This window comes from Macaca mulatta, chromosome 4 (genome assembly GCF_049350105.2).
Source record: "Macaca mulatta isolate MMU2019108-1 chromosome 4, T2T-MMU8v2.0, whole genome shotgun sequence".
Classification (NCBI taxonomy): domain Eukaryota; kingdom Metazoa; phylum Chordata; class Mammalia; order Primates; family Cercopithecidae; genus Macaca; species Macaca mulatta.
In genome coordinates, this window is record NC_133409.1 from 98,456,237 (window position 1) to 98,468,257 (window position 12,021).

The window sequence follows — 12,021 nt, forward strand, 5'->3', positions numbered from 1 at the left end:
ACATCATTTGTAAACTACAGGTATGAAAATCACAAAAACTTAGAAGTAGGTTGGTTTGAAGTTTACATGCAGAAAATGCATTTCAAAGCATATTCATAGTATAAATCACATTCAAACAGCCAGGCGCGGTGGCTCACACCCATCATCCCAGCACTTTGAGAGGCCAAGGTGGGCAGATCACTTGAGGTCAGGAGTTCCAGACAAGCCTGGCCAACATGGCAAAACCCCATCTCTACTAAAAATACAAAAATTGGTCAGGCGTGGTGGTGCACACCTGTAATGCCAGGTACTTGGGAGGCTGAGGCAGGAGAATTACTTGAACCCAGGAGGCAGAGAGTGCCATGAGCTGAGATCACACCACTGCACTCCAGCCTGGGCAACAGAGCAAGACTCCATCTCAAAAACAAACAAACAAAAACATTTAAGCTACACAGAAAGCAAATTATACAAATGCTTTAGTAAAAAGTCACCTAAGCAGAAAAAATATGCCAAATAAAAATGACCTCCTAGCTACTAAAGCAAGTCAAACAGCCCCTCCTAGAAGCTTTATTATCCATGAATTGGTATTAGAAGTATGTAAGAGAGTAATAAAACCACAGTTCTAAAATACAGCTATCAGTAATTCATGGGAGCTTTAAACACAACTGCCTACGCAGTCAGGCAAATAAGGCAAAGCAGTGATGTGGGAGGCCCATAAGGCAGCAGGAACTAGATTAGACAGTGGAGGATTGAAAGTACCTGCCTTGTGAATGGGCAAAGCTACTACTTGCAGGAATGCTGGCCAAGCATTAGCAGATATTCTGATTTCTTCTTTTTTGGAAGGGTCAGAAATACAGATTTTATGTCAAATTTCTAGATTTTGAAAAACATCCTGTGAGGTGGGCATGGTGGCTCATGCCTATAATCCCAGCACGTTGGGAGGCCGAGGTGAAAGGATCGCTTGAGCCCAGGAGTTTGAGACCCGCCAGGGCAATATGGTGAAACTCTGTCTCAACAGAAAATTGTTTTGAAAATTAGTCAGGTGTGGTAACACACGCCTGTGGTCCCAGCTACTCAGGAGGCTGAGGTAGGACTGCTTTAGCTCAGGAAGTTGAGGCTGTGGTGAGCTGTGATTATATCACTGCATTCCAGCCTAGGTAACAGAGCAAGGTCCTGTCTCAAAAAAAAAAAAAAAGAAAGAAAGAGAAAAAAACATCACGTGGACCTTTGCTCCAATTGTTCCAAATTAGTAAGGTTTTGTTACGTATCAGTTTAATCTATGGTAACATTTAATAGCTAATAAAGCTAAAAATATTGATTAGGTTTTAAGTTTGTAATGTTTAACACTAAATATGGTTTAGAAATAGACTTCTATTCCAGTAATAATCTTGTAATATATTTCTATCTAAATGTTATAATTTCAATCTTAATGCTGACAAACTTTTTCTAACAAATAAAAGATAAATGGACAGTTTTATTTTTCAACAGAATGAAAACTGTATTACAGAAAACAGTTTGATAAAATGTGGGAACCCAATAAACATACAACCAATGAATGTGCCACCCCACAAAATTAATTTTTATAGATGTTAATATACCTTTAAGTACTTGCTAGTGTTCATATTGAGTAGCATCTACTTTAAAACGTTGTCTCTAATTAGGTTTCATCCACAGCTCTAGTTAAATTCACCTTGACCTCATCGGTGATTTCACTCTTTCCTCCACGAAGACCAGCCAGGTAAATCTGAGGCCTGGGCACCCCAGTGCTGTCTTCCCTCATGGACTGGGTGCTAGTGTCCTTTGGAGGGTACACCTGGGAACAATTTTCTCTTCTCAAGTGACTGAGATCAGTTTGTACTGAGTGAGTAACTTTCTGGTGCAAATTAGCCTAAAGAGAAAGAGAATACAGGAATTAACATTTCTCTAAAGAACAAATAACCTGAAATATTATCAGATACCAGTTAATATCTGCCTATTTTTGTCTTCAATCCACAAGAAATTAATTCCATAACATAGCATTTTTTCTATAAAACACTGGAAAATCTAGAACATAACAGAAAATTAAATATCCCTTACCAAGAAGTAGAAAAATATGTAAAATGTTGAAAATTGACCTCAAAAAACATACAGATTCAAAATTACAGTGAACTCAACCAGTTATTTGTTAATATAATCTAATTCCTTCATTATTATACTTTGAGATTCTTATAACTTGGATTTTTCCACTATATTTTTTTTGACAAAAATTTAAGATTTATATACAGTATTATCTTTTAAAAATGGGCTTCACCCTAGATTTTTAACATAAAAGAGTCTGATGCTTTCCATTTGTATTTTACAGTATTCTACATTTTGCTTACTCCCTTTATAGATTACTAGTAAATGTGAGGTTAAACAGATTACTCAGGCTGGGAAGCAAGGAGGAGCTTATAAAAAGAAGAATAAGGTTGCTGCGGTTATAGTAAAGGCCAAGAAAAACCTTAGAAGGCATTATAGCATGTGAGTGAAGAAGGAGACACCTGGAATTAGAGGAAACATTTTCAGAGTTTGAGATACTGCAGATGACTGAGAACCGAAACTACTCCCCAACACCCAGGTTATTGTCCACATTAATAAGACTTGACTATTCCACTGTCTTCATTAGCATAATTTTACCATTCCAAGAGACTCTTGCCTAAGCAAATAACTTGATTGCTCATTTCAGTACTACCTCAAAGATGTGTCAACTCTTCAGTAGTAAGCATTGGCACACAGTTTCAGTCCTAAGAGTCTGCATCCCTTGCCTCAAAAAATCTTGCTATTCCCACCAATGCTGGACTGCTTTTTCATGATCCTTACCCAATCCGATTCAAACCTCCATCCTACCCCCAGTCCACCTCAGTCATTGGAAGACCTGCCTTAGCAAACTTCAAATTCTCAATAAATTCTGACTTTGCAGTTCCTCTTCTGAGACACTGCCAAAGCACTGTTGAGGTGGTGTTTTCCCTTATGGCTATAAGCAGTAAACTCAGCTTTGTCTTATCCACAGGTTGGGTAGGTGACACTTGGGGAGCTGGCATTCAATATAATACAGTTCTAGGGAATAATAAGGCCCAAGGTGAGAGTCAGAATTAAGTGGAGATTGAGGAATGGGAAGAGAGGGCTCGGTCAGTGTGAAGTTCAGACCCCTGAATACCCCATTCTCTTAACATTTCCAGTCCATACCTATGTTGCCACCTCTATCTCTCGTATCCTATCCAGCCATCATTTCCCTCCTCCTCTTTGCCTATTTGTATCTCAAAAGCAACCTAAAATATCACCTATGTTAATTTAGTAGAATTTTCATTTCATTTCTGTTACACCACTTACAAGGAGGTACTGAAATATTTTTAATGTAACAATATCACTTGCTAGACAATTAGCCCATGAAGAACAAAGTAGTGGGATATATATGTTACCTAATAAGTCTGATGAACTCAAGTGAGTTTAGTAGATAATAGAAAATAATATGGGGATTGGGCATTTCTTGAACTACAGAAGAGTAACTGATAGGAAGGAATACTAATGGAACAATGATCTGGAAGATATATAGGGAAACTGATCCTTCCTCATGCCAGGAAACTGAAAAGCTGCCACCAGAGCGAGTAGCAAAGGAAATAATGTGGTCAATGGGAAACCTGTGAGAGACTGAATATACAAATGGACAAAGGCTAGACCATATGTGACAATAGAACTCCTTAACTTGCAGCCTCTGTATCGACCAGTTGGGGAAGCCAGTCTCAACCTCTGTAGCTGTAGCAATTGACCCAGAATGTTGAGGACTTAGCCAGCTTCTCCATGTTTTGGATCCTTCTCCCCCAACTCAGGACCAACCAGAGAAACCTAGATATGCTCACCAAACCAATCACATAAAATGCCCTGCTTCTAGTTAGCCTGCCTCCAGTTTTCTCATGTTAACAACCTACAATCAGAGAACACCTAAAGGCTTCCCCCTTTTCTGACTATAAAGCTTTCCTACTCCTCTGCATGCTTTCAGTCTACCAAACAACAAGTGACAGTGTCTAACTCCCTTGCTATAGCAAGCTCTAAATAAATAGCCTCCCTTTGTTCACATTTGGGTAGGCATTTTATTTCCACACCTGATTTCAGTTAAAGAGATGGATAAAATATACTAAAAAGGGGCTACAGACATAAAAGATTTTATTTTTTCCATACTATAAATATTCGTTGTTTAAAATGACAAGATACTATAAAGAGGGGTTGGTGGGGGGAATTTCACTGAATTGGACAGGGATGAGAGTTTCGAAGACAGGCTTTAAGGGTAGGTATATTGTAATTAAGGTGACTGAGAATCAGAAGGATGAGAGTGCTCAGGGTCTGGAGATAATACGTTGTTCAGAGGACAATATCTATGCTTTAATAGAAAAGGTCCAAAAAACAAACAAAAAAAGAATGGTATACCTTAAGTGATTAAAGGAAGTTGGGAGTGCTTTAAATACTAGCACCAAGTTTTAAAACTGATGACAGATAGATAGATAGATAGATAGATAGATAGATAGATAGATAGATAGATAGATAGATAGATAAAGATAGATAGATAATTACCATTGTTCTACATATGCTTAAAATTAGAAGACAATCTTATAATGTAAACCTAGCAAATTATAAATTATATTTTTGTTAGCAAAGAACACTGTATAAAACTCGTTATTTTATACAAATAATTTACCAACTCTTTAACAACAGATTAAAATTCCCCAACATATAATTTTAGAAAATATTGTTACAAACCAATTTTATAGCTTTTCTTCTTAATTCCCATTCATTCCACTCATATGATCTCACAATTGTTGGTGGCAGTATGTGTGTATCCGTCTGTGTGCTACTTTCACATTTTGTAATTGGTTTTATATAATGTTTGTCAGCATCTCTCATCTAAAGAAGTGGAGTTTTGTAATTAGTGCTTGGAAAAAATAAACATTATTTACCGATAACTAAAATATTTAGCTAAAACTGACGAAACACTTAAAAAACAAGAATTTTTGGACATGGAATATACTTGTAAATACCAATAAAGAAAATAAGCACATAATTAATGAGCTGAATATAATTGTTTTTCTGGGAATTATGGCTTCATGATTTTGTGTATGTAGGGGGTATTTATTTTTAACTTTCATTTTAGATTCAGGGGGGCACATGTGCAGGTTTGTTACAACGGTATATCACACGATGCTGAGATTTGTGGTAGGATTGAACCCATCACCCAGGCAGTGAGCTCAGTACCCAATAGTTCATTTTTCAGCCTATGCCCCCCTCCCACTTTTTCTACTGTTGCAGTCTCCAGTGTCTACTGGTCCCACCTTTATGTCCATGCATACCCAATTTTTAGCTCCCACTTATAAATGAGAACATGCGGTGTTTGGTTTTCTGTAGGACGTGTATTTTGGAAGCAGAAAACATCCTTCATTCCCAAGTCAAATATCCCTCCCCACTTTGCACAACTGATAACATAAGTAAATACCTGTTGAAAATGGATAGAAATGGAAAATAGCTATTAAACATTAGGTAAAAATCACACCTATTTAAACTATCAAAACCTCTTTAAGACATATGTTGAACTCAAGCTATGCCTACATAGCAGGTTGTCAACCAAGGTTTTTGCTTTGTTTTTAGTTGAATATACTGATTTTCTTCTGGGGAATCCAATATTAAGAATTCACTAATTCCAGGCTACACAAGATATAATAGTGCTGAACATGACATTGTTGACGTTGTTGGAGGGAGTGGTAGAGGTTTAAGGAACTTAGGTCACAGTAAAAAGGAGGGAGAAGATATTCTTTCCAAACAACAGATAATCACTGAGTGTCTAACATTTGATATAATTTCTGACTATAAAATTATCTTATGATATAGTTAAGTAGATTTAAAAAATGCTAAAAAGATAGTTAACAATACTGTACCATACAAGTAAATGGCAAGTAAATAATTAGACAGTAAGGACTACGTGAAAAAGACAGGGAGAAAACTCATTTCTGCAGATATTAAAGGTCAGCTGGGAATTAAATATCCAGAAAGACAGGAAAAAACAAGACCAAGTGTATAGGAAAAAATTATGCTTTAGTGGAAAACTATGCATTATCCACATACAACATACCTTTTCAGTCATCTGATTCTATGCTTTCACTGTCCTTGGGCTATCTCACAACTCTGTAAGTTATAAATGAGTGATAGCAAGACTAAATAATTTCTGTAGACACGCAGTCTATCCTGTCTGTAGAAGTTCAGCTGACTCCCTTTCCCCACGTGGAAAAATCAGTGTTGCCTCCATTTACGCATTCATTTGAATATTCCTGATCTATAAATGTGTCTGTTCTTAGGGTTCTCTTTTGAACTGGTTATAACATCTACTTGGTCCCCTCATTGATTAATGAATAGATTACTCTTAACACATGTTCAGTTTCATATCTGCATATCTGCATGACAACAATTTTACCCATTTTTGAAAACTATCTTTTAACAAATAGAAGACTAGGCCATATAGAACAAGTTTAAGACCAGTATGTATCTCACAGTTTTTCTGCCAGAGAGGTCATGGAGGGAATTAGTAGAAATAGAAGGATAAAAAGACATGTATGCCCCAAACACCAGTCCCCCAAATTTGGATTTCATCTTACAGACAAAAAACAGAAGAATTTTGAATTCAGAGTAAAATGAAAGGCATTTTCTAATTTGCAGAAAAATTATTAAAATTTTCTATTGTAAATTTTCCCCTCATAATTTTTCAAAGTAGTTGGCTCCTGCAATCATTTGTTCTAAATTAGAATTTTGTATAACATCTAATTAAGCAAAAAATTACATGTGTTAAACTTAAGATAGCAACAATTATAATACTCATCAAAATGAATTACCAGCTCCAGGAACTCTACAATTTGAACAAATTTGAGAACTACTGACTTGGCAAACTAAATTTGGTAATATTTTTTAATTTTTATGGGTACATAGTAGGTGTACATAATTATCAGGTACATGAGATATTTTGATACAGGCACACAATGTGTAATAATCACATCAGGTAAATGGGGTGTCCATCACCTCAAACAGTCATCATGTCTTCATGTTATGAATATTCCAGTTGTACTCTTTCAGTTATTCTGAAATGTACAACAAATTACCGTTGACTATACTCACCATGTTGTGCTATCAAATACTATATCTTAATCCATTTATTTAACTATATTTTTGTACCCATTAACCATCCCCATTTCTCACTCCCCACAACTACCTTTCCCAGCCCTCTGGTAATCATCATTCTGCTATCTCCATTTCAGTTTAGTTTTTAGCTCCCACAAAGGAGTGAGAACATATGAAGTTTGTCTTTCTGTGCCTGGCTTATTTCACTGAAAATAATGTTCTCCAGTTCCATCCATGTTTTTGCAAATGACAGATCTCCTTCTTTTTTATAGCTGAATAGTACTCTGTTATGTATATGTACCACATTTTCTTTATCCAGTTGTCTTTGATGGATACATGGGTTGCTTCCAAATCTTGGCTACTGTGGATAGTGCTGTAATAAATATGGGAGTGCAGATACCTCTTTGATATACTGATTTCCTTTCTTTTGGATATACATCTAGCAGTGGGATTGCAGGATCATATGGTATTTCTATATTTAGGTTTTTTTAGGAACTTCTATACTGTTCTCCATGGTGGCTTACTAATTTACATTCCCACCAACAGTGTACTAGTGTTCCCTTTCTCCATATCCTCACCAGCATTCGTTATTGCCTGTCTTTTTGATATAAGCCATTTTAACTGGGATGGGATGATATCTCATTATGGTTTTGATTTGCATTTCCCTGATGATCAGTGATGTTGAGCACCTTTTCATATATCTATTTGCCATTTGTATATCTTCTTTTGAGAAATGTCTATCCAGATCTTTTGCCTATTTTTCAGTTGGATTACTAGATTCCTTCCTAATTGAGTTGTTTGAGCTCCTTATATATTCTGGTTATTAGTCCCTTATCAGATGGATAGTTTGCAAATATTTTCTCCCATTCTGTGAGTTGTCTCTTCACTTTGTTGTTTCCTTCGCTGTGCAGAAGTTTTTTAACTTGATGTGATCACATTTGTCCATTTTTGCTTTGGTTGTCTGTGCTGGTGGGGAATTACCCAAAAAATCTTTGCCCAGTCCAATGTCCTGGAGAGTTTCCCCAATGTTTTCTTGTAGTATTAATAGTTTCATAGTTTGAAGTCTCAGATTTAAGTCTTTAATCCACTTTGATTTGATTCTTGTATATGGCAAGAGACAGGGTCTAGTTTCATTCTTCTGCACATGGATATCCAGTTTTCCCAGCAACATTTGTTGAAGAGACTGTCCTTTCTCCAATGTATATTCTTGGCACCTTTATTTAAAATGAGTTCACAGTACATGTATGGATTTATTTCTAGGTTATCTATTCTGTTCCATTGGTCTGTGTCTTGTTTTTATGCCAGTACCATGCTATTTTGCTTACTATAGCTCTGTAGTATAATTTGAGATTAGGTAATGTGATTTCTCCAGTTTTGTTCTTTTTACTTAGGATGGCTTGGCTATTCAGGGTCTTTTGTGGTTCCATATAAGTTGGGTCTTTTGTGATTCCATATAAGTTGTAAGGTTATTTTTTCTATTTATGTCATTGGTATTTTGATAGGGATTGCATTGAATCTGTAGATGCTTGAGTAATATGAACATTTTAACAATATTAATTTTTCCAATCAATTAATATGTTGCTTTGTGTCCTCTTCAATTTCTTTTTTCTTTCTTTTCTGTTTTTTGTTTGTTTGTTTGTTTTTGAGACGGAGTCTCACTCTGTCGCCCAAGCTGGAGTGCAGTGGCGCCATCTCGGCTCACTGCAAGCCCCGCCTCCCAAGTTCACACCATTCTTCTGCCTCAGCCTCCCGAGTAGCTGGGACTACAGGTGCCCGCCACCATGCCTGGCTAATTTTTTTGTATTTTTAGTAGAGATGGGATTTCACTGTGTTAACCAGGATGGTTTCGATCCCCTGACCTCATGATCCGCCCACCTCAGCCTCCCAAAGTGCTGGGATTACAAGCGTGAGCCACCACGTTCAGCCAACTTCAGTTTCTTTCTTCAATGTTTCATAGTTATCTTCATAGAGATCTTTCACTTCTTTGGTTAAGTTTATTCCTAGGTATTTAATTTTATTTGTGGCTATTGAAAATGGGATTACTTTCTTGACTTTTTTCAGATTCTTTGCTGTTGGCATACAGAGATGCTACTGATTTTTGTATGTTGATTTTGTATTCTGCAACTTTACTGTATTTGTTTATCAGTTGTATTAGTTTTTTGGTGGAGTCTTAAGGTTTTTCCAAATGTAAGATCATATCATCTGCAAACAAGCATAATTTGACTTCTTCCTTTCCAAGGTGGATGTCTTCATTTCTTTCCATTGTCTGATTGCTCTAGCTAGGAATTCTAGTACTATGTTGAATAACAGTGTTTAAAGTGGACATATTTGTCTTGTTCCAGATCTCAGAGGAAAGGCTTTCATTTTTCCCCGTTCAGTATACTACCTGTGGGTCTGCCGTATATGGCTTTTATTGTGTTGAGGTATATTCCTTCTATGCCCAGTTTTTTTTGAGGTTTTTAAATCATAGAATGATGTTGAATTTTATCAAATGCTTTTTCAGCATCAATTAAAATGGTCATATGGTTTTTGTCTTCATTCTGCTGACATGATGTATCACATTGATTTGCATATGTTGAACTATCCTTGCATCTATGGGATGAATCCCACTTGGTCATAATGAAAGATCTTTTTAATGTGTTGTTGAATTCAGTTTGTTAGTATTTTGTTAAGGATTTCACATCAATGTTCATCAGCAATACTGACCTGCAGTTTTCTTTTTTTGATGTGTCTTTGCCTGGTTTTGGTATCAGAATAATACTTGCCTTGTAGAATGAGTTTGGAAGTATTCCCTCTTCCTCTACTTTTTGAAAGAGTTTGAGAAGGACTGATATTCATTCTTCTTTAAATGTTTGGTAGAATTCAGCAGTGAAGCCACTGGGTCCTTGGCTTCTCTTTGCTGGGAGACCTTTTATTAAGGGTTTCATCTTCTTACTTGTTATTCATCTATTCAGGTTTTGTATTTCTTCATGGTTCAATCTTGGTAGGTTTGATGTGTCTATGAATTTATTTCTTCTCAGTTTTCCAATTTATTGGCATGTAGTTGCTCATAGTAGCCTCTAATGGTCCTTTGAATTTTTGTGATATCAGTTGTAATGTCTCCTTTTTTATCTTTGATTTTCTTTGGGTCTTCTCTCATGTTTTCCTAGCCTGGCTAAAGTGTAACTATTGGCTAACAATTTGTCTCTTTTATCTTTTTTTAACAAGTACCTTTTCATTTTATTGATCTTTTATATTTTTTTCATTTCAATTTCATTTATTTCTGCTCTGATCTTTATTATTTCTTTTCATCTACTAATTTTGGGTGTGGTTTGCTCTTGCTTTTCCAGTTTTTTAAGATGCATGCTTGGGTTTTTTATTTGATATCTTTCTACTGTTTTCATGTAGATGGTTATTGCTATAAGCTTCTCTCTTAGTACTGCTTTTGTGTTTCCACTTTCATTGTTTCAAGAAATTTAATTTCCTTAATTCCTTCACTGATCCATTGGTCATTAAGGAGTGTCTTGCTTAATTTCTATGTGTTTATATGGTTTCCAAAGTTCCAGTCTGGGTGTGATGGCTCACACCTGTAATCCCAGCACTTTGGGAGGCCGAAGTGGGTGGATGACTTGAGGTCAGGAGTTCGAGTCCAGCCTGGCCAACATTGCAAAACCCAGTCTCTACAAAAATACAAAAATTATTTTGTATTTTGTCTTATCCTTGAGACTGATCCTTGTGCTAAGGAGAAGAATATGTATTCTGTCGCCTTTGGACAAAATGTTCTGTATTTGGTCAATTTGGTCTACAGTGCAGATTAAGTCTTGTTTCTTTGCTGGTTTTCTGTCTGGAAGATATATCCAATGCTGAAGTGGGATGTTGAAGTCTCCAGCTATTATTGTATTGGCATCTATTTCTCTCTTTAGCTCTAATATTTGTTTCATATGTCTGGATACTCCAGTGTTGGGTGCATATATATTAATAACTATTACATCCTCTTGCTGAATTGATACATTTATCATATAATGACCTTCCCTGTGTCTTTTTATAGTTTTTGTCTTAAAATCTATTTTGTCTGATACAAGTATGGCCACTCCTGCTGTTTTTTGGTTTTCATTTGCATGGAATAACTTTTTTCATCCCTTTATTTTCAGTCTATGTTTGTCTTTATAGGTGAAGTGTGCTTCTTGTAGGCAACAGATCATTGGGTTTTGTTTTTTTAAATCCATTCAGCTACTCTGTCTTTTGACTGGAGAGTCGTTTAGTCTATTTAATTCAGTGTTATTATTGATAAATAAGGGTTTATTATTGCCATTTTGTGATTTGTTTTCTGGTTGTTTTGTGGCCTTCTCTTTCTTCCTTCCTTCCTGTCTTCTGTTTTGTGAAAGTGGGTTTCTTTGGTGGTATGTTTCAATTTCCTACTTTACATTTTTGCGTATCTATTGTACGTTTTAAAATTCAAAGTTACCAAGAGGCTTGCAAGTAACATCTTATAACCCATTATTTTAAACTGATGACAACTTAACTCTGATTGCAAAAACAAGCAAAGAAAAAACTGATAAAAACCCCACCCCCCCCCACCGCCACTTAACTTTTTGTTGTTTCTATTTAAATCTTATTATACTATCTATGTCTTTAAAAGTTGTTGTAGTTATTATTTTTGATAGGTTATTCTTTTAGTCTTCCTACTCGAGATATAAATAGTTTACACCCCACAATGACAGCGTTATAACATTTTGTATTTGTCTGTGTACTTACTATTAATGAGTTTTATGCCTTCAGATGATTTGTTATTGCTTGTTAACATCCTTTTCTTTCAGATTGAAGAACTCCCTTTAACTTTTCTTGTAGAACAGGTCTGGTGGTGATGAAATCCTTCAGCTTTCATTTGTCTGG

The 12,021-nt window shown here is 35.9% G+C and overlaps 1 protein-coding gene across 2 annotated transcripts in view; it reads right to left on the reverse strand.

Annotated features, from left to right (window-relative positions):
* Positions 1 to 1,433: 1,433 nt before the first annotated feature.
* CFAP206 (cilia and flagella associated protein 206) overlaps positions 1,434 to 12,021 on the reverse strand; it is a 55,675-nt gene continuing 45,087 nt past the window's right edge. For both annotated transcript variants that reach the window (XM_001089007.4, XM_015136911.2), the window contains exons 12-13: positions 4,750 to 4,893; positions 1,434 to 1,867 (exon numbers count right to left, since the gene is read on the reverse strand). In XM_001089007.4, coding sequence (XP_001089007.2) covers positions 1,637 to 1,867; positions 4,750 to 4,893 — 375 coding nt within the window. In that variant the 3' untranslated portion in view covers positions 1,434 to 1,636. The remainder of the gene's footprint in view (positions 1,868 to 4,749; positions 4,894 to 12,021) is intronic.